Source organism: Ptychodera flava, chromosome 13, assembly GCF_041260155.1.
Source record: "Ptychodera flava strain L36383 chromosome 13, AS_Pfla_20210202, whole genome shotgun sequence".
In the NCBI taxonomy this organism is placed as follows: Eukaryota; Metazoa; Hemichordata; class Enteropneusta; family Ptychoderidae; genus Ptychodera; species Ptychodera flava.
In genome coordinates, this window is record NC_091940.1 from 24,244,731 (window position 1) to 24,266,273 (window position 21,543).

Consider the following 21,543-nt stretch of genomic DNA (forward strand, 5'->3'; position numbering starts at 1 on the left):
GGCAACCAATCAATGACCTAAAAATAACCTTTCAACTTTTCTGAAAGCCAATCAAAAGCTTGAATAACTTAGAGGTCAACCACTGACCCCAAATATTAATATTTTCTTTCTTTCAAACATGGCGGTGTTTCAGGGAATTGCCGGTGCTGTGAAGAATAGTAACGGCGAAGATCCGTGGAAGGACAGAAAAGTAGCCCTAATTACTGGTATTACGGGTCAGGTAAGATGGACACAAACGTTCTGTCCTAAGTTTTTCCATTAGTGTGCACGTTTCCACTGTGTCCTGCTTACGAAACAAGTTCCACATGATACGATAGTTGCTAATACGCAACTCAACTTAATCTGCTGTGACTCTGACTGCAGCCGCCGCTACAGTGATTCACTCTGTCTTAGTTTTATGTTGTCAACTTACGGCGGACAGTGTTTGTTTCTGCTAGACATATTCGACAGTATTGATGTTTTACAAGGTCGTTCTATGATTTTTCAATTTTAGCGTATCACGCCTTTTCGCCAACGTGGCATCCAGAATGAGAGTTGAGAGTTTCTAGTTGCCAAGCGAGCAACATGTGACAGGTGCTCCCATAACTTAACTAGCTGTGTACACAAACCGTTACAGTGCGATTTTGGCTAGTTGGTAGCTTGACGATGGAATGCTTAAATGGCATGAAATATAGCCCCAATTCATCATGAATTCCGTTTTCTTCTGGAGATGTTAGACTCTATACACTGTCAGCTCTTCAATCTCAGGCGAATGCTTGAGAAAGACAGCGGGGGCTCCTCTGTCCCCTCCATCGACGATAAGATCGTGTTTCATTCAATAACATATCAGTTATCAGTTGAAGTCCAATATGCTAGACCTCGATCCCCTGATCGCGCCATGGAGGCAGCACTACTTTCATGATCACCATCACACATAGACGTGTGCATTGCTTTGCACTGTTGAGAAGCCAATGAATGATGCATTCTTTTCCCATTCTGTGAGACCATGGAGGTAGCTACCTCCTTGGTGAGACCAAGGTAGGAATGACTAACAGAAGGAGCCGACGCACCATTAATGATAATCAAAACAATGCGATGTAATACAATAGTTTGTTCTTCAGCAATGTTCCAAACATAGACATGCCCACCGAAACGTGGAAATAATATGAAACTGACCTCATCATTCGGCAGCTTGCTGGGTTTAAAGGTCAGTATGAAGTCAGTAGATTTCACCACCTTTCCCCTGCCTCTGGTTGCCAATGCTTTCAAGGAGACTTCAGAACTGGGGCTATGTTCCTAATCATTTTAAGTTCCAAAATAACACAGGCTATAATTATAAACTTATTCCTATCGCGGTATGGTAGAAACTGGATTTAGTTCCCATATGATTTTAATGTATTGCTTGTCATTGAAAAATTCTTGTTTAATCTCTGAAAATTTGTTACTCTTTTCAAATTAAAATGAAGTGTGATAGATCATATCATAAATGTAAAATGAACACTTGAAATAGTGGACATAGTAGATGATAGCTACTGTCCTTGAGGCAAGGCTTTCTTGCAGGGATTTCTGATTTGAACATTTTACAAAAGTGTATAGCCCAGTATGGCTGACTGAGCTGAAGCATATATAGATAAGTGCTATATGAAATATTCCGAGATAAAGATAGAGAGAATTGAAAGAAGAAGTTAATGCTTTGGCAGGTCTGTATTAGTGTTTGGCATCTGTCTGTAGGAAGGGGAACCTGGTGTAGAGATTTTGTGTATTATGATAAAACATGGCTTCCTATAGACTTGGTTCAAGTCTGTGATTTGTGAATTTTTGAGTGGGGTGAATGCGATGATTTGTGCTGTTTTCATATTGAACGTGTGAGTGGTTTGAACGTGATGAGTGGGGTGCAGTGTTTTTGTTAATGCCGGTACCATGGTAAATGTTACCGGGGTTCCCCTTGGTATATCAATGCAATCAGAATTAGGAACAGCAGACATGTTACCGGGGTTCCCATCGATCATTTACCAATGTTCCAGAACATTAGCAAAACCACTGGGGTGTATGCGATGGGAGTTTCATGGGCAGCGGTCTTTGCTTCTGAAAAGGTGCATTAGGAGACCAGTGTTTGCATATTCCCGAAAAATGCACCCATAGTCACCATTATGTCAGCATAATGTATATATTGAACTTCCCTGATTGTTTCTTCACACAGGATGGTTCCTATCTGGCAGAATTTCTTATAGAAAAGGGGTACCAGGTAAGTGCAGTGTGTGATTTGATGGTGTCTTTCTCTGAGGTGAGTTAGACAACATCAATACACAGGTGTGAACGTGAATAGTCTATGAGATCTAGCCCTTGGTTTTTGAATCAAAGACTGTGTAGTTATGACTTAAAATGGAGGGCTAGATACTGGACAAGAACAGGAACAGATTTCTCAGATGTGGAATGAACTTACATACGGTCATGTGTTTCCATCTCTGTCACTTCAGTGGTCAATAGTGTAGCTAGTCATTCACCATGTATGAAACCAAATATTCGTGGTTGGTTTTCATTGATTTTGATACCAATGGTAGTATAGCCCAAAGTCCAAGCACATTTATGTTCTTCTTACAATTCCCTCCCGACCCTTATGGAAAAGGGTAAAGTGTACCAACAATGACAACTCCCTATCCTCTCAGACTCAAGATAAAAAAATATTTTTTATATGAAACTTGGTGAAGTACCATACCCATCAGTTTACGTGTATGAGTGCAACATGCATGTTGTTATATTTTTGGTGTAAATGACATTCATAATTTTTTTTTAGTGTTCATGAGTAAAACACAGACAGTAGTATAATATACTGCTGTCTTTGGGTCAAGTATAAATGCAGCCAATTTGGCAATACTTTTTGTCAGTTTACTCAAAACGATTTCCTGTTGTAGTTTATATTCCTGAAAGTCACATTCGCCGTGGTATTAGTGCAAATAGGACCCTGAACTCTTCTGGTGTCATATTGTAAGCTGTTTGGAGTTCACAATACTTAAAGCTATTTTGGGAGGATACATTCCAAAAGATCAGTTCACATCATCTCATCTTAATTAATTTTGGAATTACAGGATGAACATTCACACACAACCAAAAATATTTCTGCGGGATATTTTTGCAAATTTTTTGGCCATTTTGTACTGAACTGATATATTAGAAAACTAGGAATTAAAAGTGCTGCTGTTTTCATTGTCAGTAAAATTTAGTTTTGACAGATATTTTGGTTTTCTTTTCATGCACACATTGTGCTTGTCGATAGTCTAACCTATTTTCTCGTGCAGCCTGTGAATCCAAAACACCACTCAGCCTCACAATTTCATTTTAATATTTTTTAGCAAGAATTAAGAAGTTGCATAGAATGAAACACATAACAGCAACTACATGGTAGCATGTACAGGCATGTGTAGGTCCACAGGAAATAAATCACAGATTGTGATCCTGAAGTAATCAGAGCCAATAAAAATTTTGCATATTAATTAATCCGCTATCACCTATTTCTATTCGTTTGAGCCTTTTTTTGTGTCCATGACGTGTCCAAAAATATACAAAATTCAAGTCGAAACAAGTACGGGTACCAATAATAAGTATAATTTTGATGTTTATAAACATCTACATGTAGAATATTGGTGGACATTGAATGGATAAGTATCAAGTGAATGAAATGGAATTTGGCAGACAAAGACTAGCCAGTTGATTGAAATGTGCTTTTAATCAAGTTCAGCCCGGTTTTTGTGAACTGTAACAGCCTGTGAGAAAAGTGATGAAAAAGCAATCACTAAGTGGCGTGACCCCATGATGTGTCACTGTTGCATTGTGGTCGGTGTTCTTGCTCATGCAAATTTACCACTCGCTGCTCAAATTTCAAAATCTAGGGCATGACAAAGTAATTGGGTCAGCAGAGCTAGAAAAAAAGCTAGAAAAAGGGCCAAGCAAACAATATGAACATCTGTAAATCTGTAACAACTACATTGTGCATGGGCAGGCATATTTTGGATGAGCACAGCAAGAAAAAAAATCTATCTGGTGATTTGAATTTATCCATGCATCTCACAAGTCTGATAGTACACATGTAAATTTTTAAGCAAGCACAATGTCATGATATAACTTTAGTATGAAACCAAAATCATTACAAAATTGCAAAAATCTTCAGCGACAGTGTAGCTTTACTATCCTAATTATGATGAGCATTGTGAATTTTTTTCTCTCTGCCATAGGTGCATGGTATCATAAGAAGAGCTAGTACATTTAATACAGGCAGAATTGCACATTTGTACGCCGATCCAAAGACTCACAAACAGGGAGGTAAGTTATCTTGAGGTGGTTGTCATTGCTGCTTGTCAGTATCGCTGATTCACCCATACAAAGCAGACTTGAAACTTTGTGATGTTAACCAGCAAAGTTATCACCTTCAGGTGTCAAATTTGGTCAGCCTGTGTTTTACGTGCAGAGAGACAACGTTGTATCAGTCACAGACGAGACCTGAAATGTTTGGTCACAGCTTCACTTCTGCTTCATTTCTACTCTTGCATATGGAAAGTGTGAAAAAAATTCCACCTTTATATGAATTTTTGTTTGGAAATGAGAGAAAGTGTTACTCTGTGTACGTGTACAACGTATGTCTCAGACATGGCAAAGGGAAATCTGTATTCTGATGATCGCCGCTGTGCTGCAAAAGGCTTTTTAGCTAAGTGCAACCGGAATAATGGCAACAGTATGACCCTTGCATGACCTATCCCACTTATCCGTCGGAGCACATGGCTGGTGTCATTTCACTTGATAATACGAGATTTCTTCCATCAAATGTGAAACTTATACTTTCTATGGTTACAATTTGCACCACGGAGCGGGAAGTGAAAGTATGCTTCTAGGTTTTCATTCATAATCTCAGATTACAGAATAAAACAGTTCTTGCCATTTGCTATCACGGGCTGTCTTGCAGAGGACCATGCTGGCACCATGCAGATCCTTGTCCACCATCTATACAGTTTAATTTGGGGTCTGCAAATTGGCAAAACACTGTCTGGCCTCAGTGCACTTGAACTTTGAACTTCACGTAGCAATTTCATTTTTCCAGGGAAGACTTCCCTTGAGATTGAATGGTGAGTTGTAACTAATTTGTGGCATGATTGGTGGTGAAGTAGGTTATGCTGTGGCTGTACTTAGGATGAATGAAGTCCAACTTAAAGATAAACAACCGATATGTTCTTGATACACAATTTTACCATTTTTTTCTGTGCTCAAAAAACCAGGAGCAGGAGGCCAGGCAGCAGTTTTGAGGTCAAGACAAATGTTTAGAGATACTTGACCGTGCAGAATCAGAACATCATTGCGATATAATGATGCATTCACACTAAAAACTGTAGGTGTACAAATATTGACAATTCACCAAACACTATTGTTGCTGTATAGGGGATCTTACTTATGAAAAGAAAGGCATTGCCCCAGTACTGTAATAATGTTCATTTTTTTAAGCAATCGTTCCAGGCCACAGTCTTTGTAAATTTAATCATCTGATGGATTCCTGATAGTCAGAGAGAGAAAACCTATCCCAATTGTCACTAGCCAAATCACAATGAGCGTTGAGATTTGTGTCCACCTGAACTCAGATGGCAGTGTCTCAATGTGGCGCAGTCACAAAAATGAGATCGACCACTCATCCATTCAGTGGAAAGGAATAGATGAGAGGAAAGTTCAGTCTTCTCACCGAGACAGTTTCCACATCATAAATTCTGAGTACGGTCTCAGTTCTACAGCAGCTGCTCTGTCCCCCCCCCGAGGCCTAAACTATGAACCCCAGAGTCCTCAATAGTGTGGTTTGACCTCTGCACAGGATGTTTTGGGGATTGGGGGGGGGGAGGTAGTGAGTAGCAAGATGAAGAAGATGTTTTAGTTGAGCATGGTCCTATCCGGCATTGCCGACATAGATTGTTATAAAGTCGATTTCACACTCAGACTCTCAGTGAGCTTCTCAAGTTGTACCCTCTAGGACTCTATCCCCCTAATTACCATGGAGGTACAAATTTGTGATAGAGGTAGATACAATGGGATTCTGCCAAATCTTGATAGGTTATCATGGCAAAGAATTTTAATTAAATACAGCAAAAGTGATTTTTCTGCAGTTTTTTATGTTGCATGATCATATAATCATCGACAGTGTTTGTGTGTGTTTATCATTGTTTTGTTGTACAGCAATGAAACTTCACTATGGTGACCTGACAGACAGCACTAACTTAGTCAAGATCATCAGCGAAGTAGTACCCACCGAAATTTACAACCTGGGCGCTCAAAGTCACGTCAAGGTAAGCACTGTGTTCATTTCAAATCAAAGGTGTGAAAAATTGCCTGCAGAATGTGTTGTCTGTTTCATGCAATAGACGTCTAAGCTTGTCACCATGGACTCGGAGGAATGAAAAATCTCCCCCTGAGGTAAAACAAACAGAAACCCTTGTTGAATGTGCGTCAGAATTTCTTTCCAAAAGGGATCACATGTAGCAAAGAAAAGAACCATTCATAGAGATATTTGGTCTTTTGAAAAGAAGAAATAATGCAAAAATAAAGAATCAAAAAAATCTGTGAAGATATCTGTCTGTGTGTCTTGCCACAAACACAGATAGCAATATGATAAAGGGACAATTGCTGTGACGTGTGACTATGTTTTGATTATTTTTGTTCTGGAAAGAAGTCATCTTCTTCTTCCTCCCAAAGTATGTAGAAATACAACATATTAATTTTATAAACACTCCATATTATCTACGTTGTTGACATATGAATTCTTGTCAGCTCTAAAATTCTGCTATCAACGTTAGACATTCTTGTACAAGTTGAAATATAGGCATTTCATCGTAATTTTGGGAGTGGAACAAGAAACAGTATTTTATAAACAGAACAAAGATAATTGCATTGGAAATTGAGTTAAAAAATACAGCTAATAGAGCTATTATACAAACTTGGCTTCCGTACTTCTGTTTTGTGTTTGCCGGATGTCATCTGTGAAGAGAAAGCATTCTTTTCAGGTGAAGCATTTCCTGTTGATGACAGCCGCCCTTTGCGGTGAACTGTCAGATTCTTCATAGATTATCAAATTTCTCACGACTTCTCACAGCTCTCCACGGCTGAGTGGAGAGCTGTGAGAAGCCGTAGCTACCAATAAGTGGCTGAAATTGGGTGTAATGCAGAAACGCTCGCAGAGGTATATGTCAACAAGTTAATCACAGCGATAAGATCAGTAATAGAGATGCAACTTGAACAACGTATGTTTCCATTTGTCGATAGATTCTGCAACATACTGCAGGTCAGAAAAAGATTGAAATATGGCCACTTCTGTGCAATATTAATGCAACAAATTTCAAACATACTGAAAATGTACATTTAAAAAATAAAGTTTTGCAAAGTGAATGAGTCAAGCACAGACTTCCTAGATTGTTGTACTATTCTATTTATTGTTTGTTTAATATTTAGATAATACATTGTTCAGTTTGCAATATTATCAAAACATTGATGCGAAATGTCTCATTGCCAGTTCATAAGTTGTGCATGAAGATGCATCAAAATATTTGTTGCATTGATGGTTTAACCTAGTCATCCCTCAATTCCTAGTGTACAGGTCAGAGTGCACAATCGAAAACAATGCGAATGGCGCAAACCACAGCGTTAAAAGGGTAAACAGGTTTCTCAGCATGCGTAAATGTTTTTATGCAGAGAAACATGTCATCACGTATCTTGAGGTGATTGTCGGTTGTTGCCCTCTACACACGCAGCAGATTTAAAAATAAAATTGAATAGAAGTTGAACAGTGCAGTCTCTTTGTTGCCGTGAAACATGGCTCTGTAACTGTGTAATGGTATATAATTAAGGAGAGTTTGATTGAATGAAAACTTGTGGATTACAAATGTTGAAAATGGCAAATGAACTAGTAAACTTAAATATGTGCGTGTTGTAACTGAAACACATTGCAGACTCGCATGTTGAAGTTTTCAGTGAACACATTTAACACTATTTAAAAATTCTTTCCATAAAACAAGATATATATATGACGGGGGAGTAGAAAAAATATTGCTTCTTCACAGACAACACAGATATTCCAGAGTTGGCCGTTTATCTATCATTGGAAGAATTATTCTGGCTGATTTCTCACGGATCTTACTTTTTCAGCTATTTTTGGTAGATTGCAACAACAGTGTTGTTGTTATGATATTTTGAAAATTGAAATAATTTTATCACTGGACATGACGTGTCAAATGTTGTCTACTCGAGCAATGACATGCTCACACTCAGTAGGTAATTGTCGGCCATTGCCCTCTGCACTCTCACAAACACAGCTGCATAGACAGGAACTGCAAACATAGTGCGTGGATCAACAACAGTCTCGGCGCTTTCCGGTGTTGATGACTCGCGATCACGCCATGCCACTGAAATAGGGCGTGATGTGAACCCACGAACATGTGCGATCTTGTAGCGATTGCGCGCGTGAAGTATAGTCACCGATAAATTTCAACACGCTTTGTGAATTTCTTACACAAGTTCACTCTCCCTATGATATATAACTGTTTACGGTCTCTTCTCCAGACAATCTCTGATAGTTCTGTTGGATTTTGCAATAAACGTCTTCATACACAGACCCAAAAACAAAACAGTTTTGCTCCTTCATCAAGAGTAAATGGTAGACATTTATACCAATCATCTGTTAAAAATCTTTTATGACAAACAAGCTTCCAATGCAGCCCTATCTTCCTGCTTCATGGTAAATTAGAGCGAGCAAAATGAAGTATTTATCCAATGAACAATCTCTGTATGTTTTGTTCCCATATAGAATTGATTGAATGAAATCTTGATGATGACAAATATTGAAAATGGCAAATGAACCAGTAAACTTTAATACATGCATGTATTAACTGAAGCACATTGCAGAGTTGAATGTTGAATTTTTCAGTGAGCGCATTTATCGTTATTTGAAAGTTCTTTTCCATAATACAAGATATTTATAAGAAATGAATGATGGAGGAGTGGGAAAAAATATTGCTTCTTTACAGACAACACAGATATTCCAGAGTTGGCCATTTATCTATCATTGGAAGAATTATTCTGGCTGATTTCTCACGGATCTTACTTTTTCAGCTATATTTGGTAGATCGTGACAAGTGTTGTTGCTATGATATTTTGAAAATTGAAATAATTTTATCGCTGGACATTAAGTGTCAAATGTTGTTGATTGAAACGATGGTATCTCACACTCAGTAGGTAATTGTCGGCCATTGCCCTCTGCACTCTCACAAACACAGCTGCATAGACAGGAACTGCAAACATAGTACCTGGATCAACAACAGTCTCGGCGCTTTCCGGTGTTTATGACTCGCGATCACGCCATGCCACTGAAATAGGGCGTGATGTGAACCCACGAACATGTGCGATCTTTAAGCGATTGAGTGTCCGTGTGTGAAGCAAATTCACCAATAAAGTTTAACACATTTCACGAATTTCTCACACAAGTTCACTCTCCTTGTTACATATCTGTTTATGGTCTCTTCTCCAGACAATCTCTGATAGTGCTGTTAGATTTCGTGATAAATGTCATCGTTCTGAGACCTAAAATCACGAAAGTTTTGCTCCTTCATCAAGAGTAAATGGTAGACATTTATACTGATTGTCCATCAAAAATCTTTTATGATAAACAAGTATCCAACGCAGCCCAATCTTTCTGCCTTCATGATAAATCAGAACAAGCAAAATTAAGTATTTATCCGATGAAAGATCTCTGTATGTTTTGTTCTTATATGAGATTTCATAAGGACCGGCTTGACACTAAAATTTTGACCTATAACCTAACATCTTGAAACAGGATGTTTGATTACAAAATAAAAAAATCGAAAACTTTCTTTGGTTGCTTGTATAGGAAATAGGAAATAAGGCATAAGAAAGCATGAACACCAAAAAGGAATGCGAAATGTCAGACAATTTTATGTAATGTATGAAATCGTTCCAGAGGTGGCAAGTTTTGGTTGATATCGTTAGTTCAGTAACTTCTCTTGGAAGTTTTGAAAGGAGACAGACTATTAATATCGTTTCAATCATTGTAGTTTGTATTTTTATGTTAGTCAATGAAGTGCGTGTGTCGTTGGTTCAAAGAACGTATTCCTACGGCCTCTGTGTAAACAGCATCTCAAAGGTGTGCAAAAAGAGGGATCAAGGTAGTCTTTGAATATCCGGTGAAAAGTCATTCATCACGCTGGCTGTTTGGTTGCGAAAGAAGAATTGCCCATATAAGGCATCGGATTGACTGTCAAGCATATTTGACGCTGTTGCGTTACTTCCGAATGACGCATAATCATGCGATGTGCGCACGTGAAAAGATTTGGTCATCCAGCATATCAGTTGCTCAGATGAAAACGAAAACATTGCCCATAAAAGGCATCGGCTTAGCTTCTACAAAACATTTGAATTGTGCAGCGTCACTCTCAAGTGACAGGTGTTCACGCTGTGTCTACGTGAACCACTGCATGTCATCGCCAAAAATAAGGTGCCTTGGGTGTGGAAAATGACAAGCTTGCCTCCCAAAAAGACTGACTTACCTGTACAAAAGCCAACTCTCACAATCTCAGATACTAGTCCTCAATTTTTTTGTATTGACATTTTTGTACACTGATCTGGAATGACAAAAATGTTGCTCCTTTATCTAACTTTAGATGATCTCTAGTTATACTGATAAACTGTCACAAACCTCTTATCATAAAGAATGTTTTGATGATTTCGCAGCCTTCGAGATAAATCACAAAAAAAAAATTAAAAATTTAGAATGAATCGAACAAAAGGTCTCAAAATGTTTTGTGCTTATATGAAAATCCATAATTGTAAATGCAACTCATAAATTTTGACCTTCACCCAACATCGTAAAACAAGACAGTGACAAAAAAATTTTTTTAAAAAGTTCTTTGGTCGCTCACCACATGTGTGCAATAGACACAAATAATGTGACTTGGCTGGGTGAAATTGCTGAATATATAAAGTTATTGTTTCAGAGATGGCAAAGTTAGTTTTAATTATTAAATAAATAATTAGTCCTAAAAGTTTTGAAAAGAAACTAGCAAAAATGGATGATATTGATTTTTTTTTTTCAAGTTTGTGTCTGAGACACTGTAATTGTCGAGCGTTGGCTCAAAAAACATATTCCCACGCCCTTTGTGTAAAAGTCTGTTGTTGCCCCTACAGGCACACAAAAAATGGAACAAGGCGATCTTCCAATGTTTGGTGAAAAGTCTATGTCATTCATCATGGAGGCTGTTTTGACACAGAAACATTGCCCATAAAAGGAGTCAAATTGACTTCAGCTTATTCGAATCTGTGGCGTCACTGTCTAATGACGCGTACCACGCGATGTGCGTACGTGAGTCTGTACACGCCATTTCGAAAAAAACGCGCGAGGGGCGTGGAAAATGACCTTCACTTACCATCCTCCAACAAGACCGACTCACTGGTACAAGTCTGTGACCGCATGTCTCAGAGATTTGTGCTCAGGGCTGCAGCTGCTATTCCAGGGAGTGTTTACCGCACGGTTTCAGACAAAGCTTCTGTGTGTATGTGAGTGGGCGAAGGGTATTCCCTACATATGAAATTGTTAAGCAATGATGTAGTGAGCACGGAAGTGAAACTTTTGTGACCTTTTTAAAGTTGAACAGTTCAGGGTACCATCCAGGCCATTTGTTGCTATCCAGGCACAGCATCTCCAACTTCCTGTGAGTATAACAGGATCCGTAACCACAACAGCGGAAATATTATTTTTTTTCTGTTTGTCATCAGTGATATCAGTGGCTGATCAACTCTCCAGGAATGTGAAAAGGTGATAGGAACATTCTCATTGCTAGTGTGCCCGTGGTATCTGTGTGCCAAGTGTAAGCTCTCAACTTACGTGCCATTATTAGTCAAGATTTTTAAAAGCCATGCTTGATCTCACTTGTAGATGTTCAAAGAGGCCATTGGCATTAGTATATTGGTGTTTTTGTAAAAGGGAGATAACCGGATAACTTTGACTGGAGTTCCCCGGTCAAGTCACCGAGGTTCCCCTTGTTATATCAATGCAATCATATCACGGGGCAGCAGAAATGGTACTGTGGTTTGCCAAGCCATTTGCCTATATATCCAAAACTTGGCAAAAGAAGCTATATATCTAGTAATGCCTTCACTGAACTTCATTACTCATCAGCACATTCCACATTCAGGCATCATAAACACACATACGGTATCTGGAAATATTTGAAGTTGTCCTCTTCGGATGTTTGCACGTTTTTTTTAAGTATTCTAGGATTTGAAAAGTTAGTCACATTGTTTACCATGTTGATATATTCTGAAACCGTCGATAAATACATCGTTCATTTGAGTGGGTGCACAGAGCCAGAATAGATAAGGAAAGTGCTGACATCATTTTAGATATCTCTTAGATTACACGCCGATGAGATAATATCAGCCTGGCCAAAGTGCAAACCAGGACAGGCAGTAAAAGGAGTCTAAATTTACTGTCAATAAATTATTTTGTTCACCCTATTTGATTTATAATGATTTATTTTAAGAATAAAATTTAATTTCTCTTGACATTAAAAAAATGTGAAAAAGATTCACTATTTCCAACAGAGCAATATAATTTGTCAATCAGTGGCCGGATCACATCATGGCTGAAGTTGTAGTGCTTATTAGGAGGTACTGTTGTTGTAAAAACCATCCAAAAATACACCACACTTGATCGACAAAATATCAATAAACATAAACACCTTTTGATAACCCCCACCTTTTCATCACTGACCACACCCAATCAAAGGTCAGGGAAGGTCTTTTTTGATACATTAGACAACACTGTATACTTTCACTCTGTATTGCTTTAAAAAGCCGTGTTCTTGAATACACCTTTAAAAGTCTTTTCATAGCTTGCACAGTCATAGGTAGACTTGCGCACACATGCTCAAAACTGTTTTTGAAATATTTTTTTCGCTAATGTCATGATAATAATAAAAGTTGTCTATAAAATTAATTCTGACATGCAGACACACACATATAAAATCAATTCTGAGACACACACACACACACACACACACACACACACACACACACATGATGACAGTGCCTTTCACAGCTAAAAAACATTTGCCCCTGTGACAGGCCTGAACAGACCCTGACACAACCCTTTGGTACAGGTCTGTGTCAGCAAAGATGTCCCATTGCTGTTACAGGAGCTGATGTACAGGTCTGTGGCCAGTGCTGTGATGACATGGCTATACACAGTGCTGTAGACACAGTGATGTGACAAGGCCTGAAATATTTGCCTGTCCCATCACTGTATTTACAGGACTGTGCACAACAATGTGAATACAGACCTGTGACAGGGTCAACAATTTTTTAATGTACACACAATTATGCCCGTACTCATTTCTGTCACCAAAGTTGGCCCATTTTTCTGAAAATATACACCCCTGAGATCTGACAAATTTTCAGACCCTGTAACAGGCCCTGTAAATTCAACACTGACACACCACTGTTTGTACACCGGTATTTCAGTCATGTGGTCACAGCACTGGATACACTCAGAAACTACATCACTGTATACATTTCTCTTATACCAGGCCTGACAGAGTTCATACACCACTGATATATCTGACCAATTTTATAGGTTCTGTAACAGAGGTTATTTCTCAGGGACTGTTACAGGTACTGATCAGACCCTGTTACAGGAATGTACCGACATCTGCCTGTAGTTTTCTTGCTGTGTACCAATTAGCATGAAAATGTATACAGTAGATAATATAACATTCATATTTTTAACAATATTGTGCCAGGAGCAGGCACGTGTATGATCATACTATTGTACATGCAGGCACAAAGCGTCTCATTGAAGCTTTGCACACAATTAGAGGTTGACAAACATGCCGACACACACACTCTTGCACATGCACACATGTATGCATAAACACAGTGCACACACATGTACTGTAACGGCTATTTTGCTAACACACATACATTCAGCAGCACTCATGAAGCTGGCAATTACACTCATTCAAGCTTGTGATTAGGATTTTTCTTATACATTTGTGATCATTGACTTAAAAATGCTCTTGTGAGGTGATAGCGATGTAGGTGAGTCCTCCTTGAATCCGGAAGGAGCCAGCTGGATCGTGTACTGCCCTCATGCGCCGACTCCACTCAGATGCAAATGCTATGAAGTACTGCTAATTTCCACTCGCCAAGAGCAACAGTTTTGTATGAAATAAGAAGGATACATGAAACGCTGTTCCAAACTGTAATTTTTCTGCAACGTCTTGAATCAAGTACACTGGTAGGTGGTAAGGAGATGTGATGTTGATTCTCAATGGTGTATCAGTTCAACAGCATGTAGATGTTACCATATTTCTGAAATTGTGCACAGTGTTTCCACTGGGCACTCTCCAAATCCCAGTGTGCACCTCTCAACTGAGTTCGGCAAGGAAATCTGTCCCAAGTTTATCCAAATTGACGCTGCCAAATTCCATGATACTGACAACATACTCTGGCATCTGTTGATGACAAATAGCTGACAACGTTGCTAGATCTTGGCACGATTATACGCTTTCCAAATATCCTAGACACACCGAACACTCAAAAATGTACTGTACCCAATTGGTGTCAATCATGCACTTTAAAATTTCTGCACCTCTACATGAACCTGAAAAATTAAATGTCTCTACGTCAAACTTATTTGATTACAACCAACAGCAGAAATGAAGAGTAAAAATTTGTTACTGGAATAAGTTGATGGCAGTAAAAATTGAGGCCAATCTGTGCGAGACTGAGTAAACATATTTGCTATCTCAACTTTCGGCACACAGTCCATGTAGCCGACAATGACATGCAAATGATATGCGGTTAAGGTCTCCTCAACTAACTTTCAGCTGGTTGTTCACTTTCTACTATTTTTATAGTATTTTATACAAAGGCACAGACTTATTCTACCTGCAACTTAAAACTGATAGTGATTTTGTTGCTCATTCTTGACTATTTTTCTTAGTTTTTGGTAGCCGTAACAGACACTTTGTGTTCGTGTCGGCTACATGGATGATCTGCCCAACTTTCCCATGGGGCCATAACAGTAAATCATGAGTTTGAGCGTTTGAAGTACTGGATTGTTGAGTAAATTCTGATCTAACATAGCCAAATTGCAAGGAGATGTTGAAACAAGAAAATGCTTGCGTGTAGTTCAGGCTGTCAAAGCTGTACTACCAAGGACACTGTTCATCAAGTTTAACAGTTTGGTTGGTTTTTTACGCTCCCATATATGCATATGTATATATGCAAATGGGAGGTATTCGTATAAGGTGGAAAAATGGCGTCTGTGTGTATGTATGTAAGTATGTATGTATGTCTGTTAGTCCGTCCGAATCAAACACTCCTAAACCGTAGCACCTACTGTCCTAGTATTTGGTGTACAGGTGCACCTAGGGGTGGAGATGTGAATTTGTTCAAATGAACATGTCAGTGCCAAAAATATGCAAATGAGGGGGAAAAAGGAAAAATCCTACAAATGGCTAAAACTCAGTAAGCATTGGTCAGATTTGGTTGAAACTTGGTATGCAGATTTCCTTAGGTATTCTTAATTATGTGTGCAAAAATTGGGATGAAATTTGCATGTTTGTATTTTTAGGGTATTTTTTCCGTTTTTAGTCAAAAAATCTTGTTTTCTGAAATCGCTCGTCTGAATGCTATGAAACTTAATATTCATGTTCCTCAGAATGACTTCAGTCATGCTTGTACAAATTGTATTGATATTGTCATATTTGTAATTTTGGGGTAATTTTCCCAATTTTTGATAAAAATTTTTTTAATCCAAAAACTGCTGATTTGATAGCTTTGATACATGTATTTGGTATACAGGTATCTAAGATTAATCTCAATATAATGTATTGAAGGTATGTTGAAACTGGCAATTTTTTTTATTTTTGGGGCAATTTTTGCCTTTTTTGGTCAAAAAATTTTTCTCCAAAAACTTCTGATCTGGTAGCTTTGATATCTATTGTACAGGTTCCTAGGGTTTACGTTGATTAGATATATTTAAAATTAGGATGAAATCTGCAATTTTGTATTTTGGGGCCAATTTTTCTCATTTTGGTCAAAAATTTGTTTCTCAAAATTTACCAGTCTGATTGCTTTGATATTTAGTAAACCGGTCCTTAGGGTTTTTGTTAATAAGATATATTGAAATTAAGTTGAAATCCGGAATTTTGAATTTTTGGGGCAACTTTGCGAAACTTTCAGTTTTACTGGGATATCTTTCATTTTGTATTTTTAAGATTTTTTTTGGTAATTTTATACCTACTGGAACTAAGAGTATATAATGTGGTGATTTAGTAAGCATTTGATATGGTAAACTGTATTTGGTGTTGAAATGCGGCAAAAAAATCCTGGCAGATTTTGAAAAAATTCCTAACAAATGCCAATAAAAAAAATTCAGCCAGAGAAGGTTTGACAAAAAGAAAAGGTGAGAGAGTGGGGAAAAAAGAATGTACAATGGATCGGATAAAAAAGATAATGTACAGGTCTCATCGATCTTCCAGACGCCATCCCTTATCAAATGGTCCACCCCGATGTATTTTTGTGCACAATTAACCATGCAGTGTATTTTAGTTTAAGATGTCAATCAAGTTAGGTAAGGATTTGAAAGGAATAGTCAAGTTCATCACAGTTTAACTTTATCTCTTGTGTCATCATCCTTGTGTAATTGGTTAAGTTTGTAAGTTGTTCCAGATGTGGATGTACCAGCTGTTCTGGAAGAAAACAATGTTTACTTTTTCCTGGAGGGTTTCTGAGTTGATGATTGTATGTTGAAATTTCTCCATGTATCTGGTGTATAGGCAAAGTGTAAACATTGGTTGCATGTCATGTATTTCAGTCTATGTCAAATATTGTAAATGAAAAATCAAGAACAGTTTACTGTGTGCTTGTAAAAGATAACATATTTGTCAATACATAAACTGCCTTGCAGATTGATTGTCTTAAATATTATCACAGAAGTAGAAAAGGAAAAGAAACTATTCAAATTGCTGTAACATATTCACCTTCAGTGCCTGTATAGGCCTATACTTAACTATTTAGTATTTTATCATTACATTCAGCTGTTTGTTATATCTTTATCACTCTCCATGGACCAAGGCACACTTAGGGTCAATGTCATCACTCTGTGCCAGTCTGTGTATGTCAGTCTGTCTGTATATGTATGTCCATGTTTCATACAATTGTTGACTTGTTTTGATAACTATATGGGAGCGAACAGTGATGTTGTCACTATTTTTTTTATGTGCATTTCATTTTTGGCTTCCCCTTAAGTAAAACGCATCTCGGGGACATATATTCAGACTCTAATACTTTTACAATTCTTTTCTGATATACCACTTATAGGGGTTAATTTTAAAGCTCTTGGTTTAAGAAAATTACTCACCGGCTTAGTTTTTCAAAATTTTAAATTTTTATTTTTCTCCATAGAGTTAACACAGGGATGGCGGTCATTTTGAATTTTAAATATCGGTAAATCTTGGGTAATTTGTTGCTCTAGTATCAGTGACCCCTGATTTTTATTCTTAATTTGGAAAGAGAGTGGTCGAAAGATTCATTAAGGAAAGTTTGAGCAAAAGTCTTTCACTTTTGAGGGGCATAGTACCTTAGAAGAGAATGGGTCACATGCAACAAAACAGTCACACAGTATGTATCACAGCAAACAATGCATGATACGGAATTGTTAGATGTACTTGATAGGATTTCTGTACTTCATAGATTAAAAAAATGACTTCCAAGTATGTATGCACATATGCACTTCTGTGAATTTTACCCAATTATTTTAAGGAATCAAAGTGGTATAAAATACAACAGCAGTATTTTATCAGAGGTGGCAGGGGCCCAGCGTAGGTTTGACCTGATTCTGGGAACTCCCAGGCCCTTAAAAAGAAAGCAAAACGAAAGCCTGTTCCGTAGTCCGAGAAATTTCCTGGCAATTGGATGTGTCAGCTGGGTAACAAACACCTGTGGATTTTCCAGCGGTACTTTGTATTCAGATTTCACTGACGTCATGTCTGTAGTTGAAGTGGTTATTTTTATCAAGAGTACTCATTTTCTGTCCTTGACTAGATCAGCGTGTGTAGGTGAAGTTATCATTTTGTGTAGGCGTAAGTTGTGAATATTTTTATAGAGTCTCTCGACAAGAGCTTTTCACATTCACAATGAAGGTAATTTCAAAAAATATGACCCTGGTTAATTTGCAACTTGTTAGGGTCTCTGTGATCTGATTTAGGAGTTGGACTTTTGAAGTTTCATTTTTGAACGTTGTTTTCCTGTTATTGGTGATATCTGGAAACGTTGTCAGCCCTGCTTGATAATCGTGTCAATACCAGAAAACAGTGTTATCAGCACAGCGTCCCCATGGGGGCAAAGTAGAATTCTCACTCAGTTGCTGTGTATGGACTTTCGTTTTGTCCAGTGTTTCTTTGAAATTTACTATTAACAACCAGGGGAATTTCTGTGAAGAAATTCTGTAGTTAACTTCAGTCTTGCTTCAAGAGTGTGTGATAAATATGTTTGACAGCTGAAACTTCAATGAGCGGTAATTTGGTCCAACAAAGTTTGCCTGTCCTATGAAAACCCCTACGTCATATTTCATATATATGAGTAGTGATACTGTTGCTAGTCCAGAGAACTGATGCCCTTTGCGAATGGAGGTGAAAAAAATTCTAAATTTGAATAAATAATTGCATGACATTTTCGTTGGATAGTGTCATCTGTTTAAAACGAGTAAATAAATGATGAAAAACGATGGAAACCTTTCAAGTTTTAATCTCATTGGATATATCATTTATGTGATAAAGAACCAATGAAACTGAGGTTATTCTCCAATTTGTTAAAATGTGAGATTTTGTCATGGCAGTTTTGTGTATTATTCCAAATTACGAATGCATTTTGAGTCGGTGGTTGGAAATTGCTGTTTTGACAGTGTGTTTTTTTTAGCTACTATAGACTATAGTCTTTAGAAGCTATTGGGATGGGTATCCGTCCGGCGTCCGTCGTCAGTCTGTATGTATGTATGTATGTATGTATGTATGTATGTCCGTTTGTGAGGCATCCGTCCACTCAAATATCTTGAGAACCGCAGTACTTACTGATTTGATATTTGTTGTGTAGATGAAAATACGATTTTGAGAAACTATTTTTTTTAATTTTTTGATATTGTTGAAAATAGGCAAATTAATGCCAAAAAAGGTGTTTTTGGTAAAAATCTTCTTCTTCATAACCGCTGGTCAGACAGCTTTGTTATTTGGTATACAGGTCCCTAGGGGTAACCCAACTTAGACTTGTTCAAATTGTGATGAAATATGCAAATCTGTATTTTTAAGGAATTTTTTGTCATTTTTGGTCAAAATTTGACTTACATTGTATGTAATTCTTGTACTGTATAAACCCTATCAATTCACCCAGAAAAAATTATTAATATGATTTTAATAATTGAATTAATTAGGAAATCATCAAAGCCAAAATAATTTTAGTGTAGAATTATCAGAAAGTTCAACTTTTTTTGACAGTTCATAGTGAAATGCTTACCATCTTGGAGGATTAAAACATGTAAAGGCAACTTTCCTGAATCCCAACTTTGACATATTCTGAACCGTCATTTATTGTGCCCTGTATGTTATCTAAAAGAAATTGCTCAAAATAGTCAATAGAGATAGAGATAGAGATAGAGATAGAGAAAGTTCTAATTTCCATTTATGGTTGACTTGGTAAGGATAAAATAAAATTACTTTTTGAGGAAAAAATAGAGTGGTCAATTAAAAGAGTGGTCAAAGTGATAGGGTTTTTATGGTAAAGCTGGGCTGTATAAAGATTCCTCATGTGCTATTTATAGCAATTATGCAATCTGTGTAACAGTGCAATGAAAGTGTAACATGATTCCCTATAATGCTTTTGATGACCTTGAACTTCTTAAGTTTCAAACCTTTGTCTCTTCAGTGTGCTTTCTCTGAGTATGTACAGTCTCAACTTATTAAACAGAACTCACATGTTAATCAAGATATCCACCTTCTTCATCAATACATGTGTCACAAAAGGTTAATCTCTACATAACTCAACAGAGCTCTGTCAACTGTTGAGTTGCTTGTTCTTTCAAAACCGCTGGTCAGACAGCTTTAATATTTAGTTTACTTGTCCGTAGGATGACCTTAGTGAGATAATTTCATACAGTAAGGAAATACTTAATTTTGTATCCATGTCTATAGTAGCTTCAGGGACTTTGGCCCTATGTTTACTTGAACTTGAACTCTTGAATTCCCAGTTGCAATACATGGAGTTCAAGAATGCCCAGATATCTGTTAAACCATGTCACTCTGCCCCGTGTTGGTTTTTTTAACACAAGTTATATTGACTACGTGTGTGATGCATGCTTGCAAGATTCATGTGTGTGTGTGTTTCGTGGAACATACCTATGTGGAGGGGTCACAGTCAAAAATTGCAGCAACTAAACTCAGTTATCAAAGCACCTTTCATTGAGGTGGGGGATTAAGGTGGAGCTGCATTTTGCCAAGTCAATTTTTTTCAAAGCAATATTTCTTTAATCTAAGATGACAAGGAAACCCCCTCATACTATATATTTTCAAAAAGCAGAGAATATAAAAGTTAGTTTAGTATTGTAGAAATAGTTGACTCGAAAGAAGAAGGGGGTGTATATTTGGAGTAAAAAAGCTTAATTTTAGTATTAATGATAAAAATTAATTTTAGTAAAAAACTTTTCTGAAATGTAATATTTTACTTGAAAGAAGAATATATGTAGAAAAAATGACTATTTTTTTTGTATTATCTATCCTCATTCTAAAATGGCATGGGTTGCAAGACTGACACTCAAAAAAGTGATTAATATCATGATAAGCAAAATTAAAATGCCTCTTATTCAAAATGTAAGAACTTTATTGCCAAACAAAATAGTCTTTTTGTTATATAGCATTTAAAGAACATAATGTGAAAATTTCAGAAAAATTTGACCAAGCCAGAGTGGAGTTAAATTGTTTGGAAATCTTGAAACTTGGAGAAAAAGAGAAGCCAGAAAATTTGGTGATTTGCATACATTTGCATAAATTAACACTTCTTTATCACGCAACTTACGACGGCTTGACAAGCGTAAGGGTGAACCCAACCAATATTTTAATCTTTGGTCAACAAATTAAAGTTTAAATGAATATGTGCAAAAATGTGATTTTTGAGCAAAGTGCACTTTGTTGGGTGCAGCGCCCCCTTAAGTGGAGACGTTTCAATCGCAGACGTCCTTTCTAGTTGAGTAAGTACCGTACGTCGTGAGTGTAATTCCAGTCCAGGAATTACTGACCATCATGCAGGGCTCGACATAAGCGCTAGCCCACTAGCCCGAGGCTAGTAAATTTTCAAGAGGACTAGTAAAAATGTCTTCGGAGGTAGTCCTGCGGACTAGTGCAATTTTCAAGTTCCATAGCTGTCCAGGAAAGTTTATCGCTACAAAACTAATGGGACGCCGGGCCACTCATTCGATAAGAA

At 37.4% G+C, this 21,543-nt stretch overlaps 1 protein-coding gene across 2 annotated transcripts in view; it reads left to right on the forward strand.

The window, feature by feature from the left end:
• LOC139147892 (GDP-mannose 4,6 dehydratase-like) overlaps positions 1 to 21,543 on the forward strand; it is an 83,981-nt gene that overhangs the window by 18,748 nt on the left and 43,690 nt on the right. For both annotated transcript variants that reach the window (XM_070719111.1, XM_070719110.1), the window contains exons 2-5: positions 134 to 220; positions 2,180 to 2,224; positions 4,209 to 4,296; positions 6,184 to 6,293. In XM_070719111.1, coding sequence (XP_070575212.1) covers positions 134 to 220; positions 2,180 to 2,224; positions 4,209 to 4,296; positions 6,184 to 6,293 — 330 coding nt within the window. The remainder of the gene's footprint in view (positions 1 to 133; positions 221 to 2,179; positions 2,225 to 4,208; positions 4,297 to 6,183; positions 6,294 to 21,543) is intronic.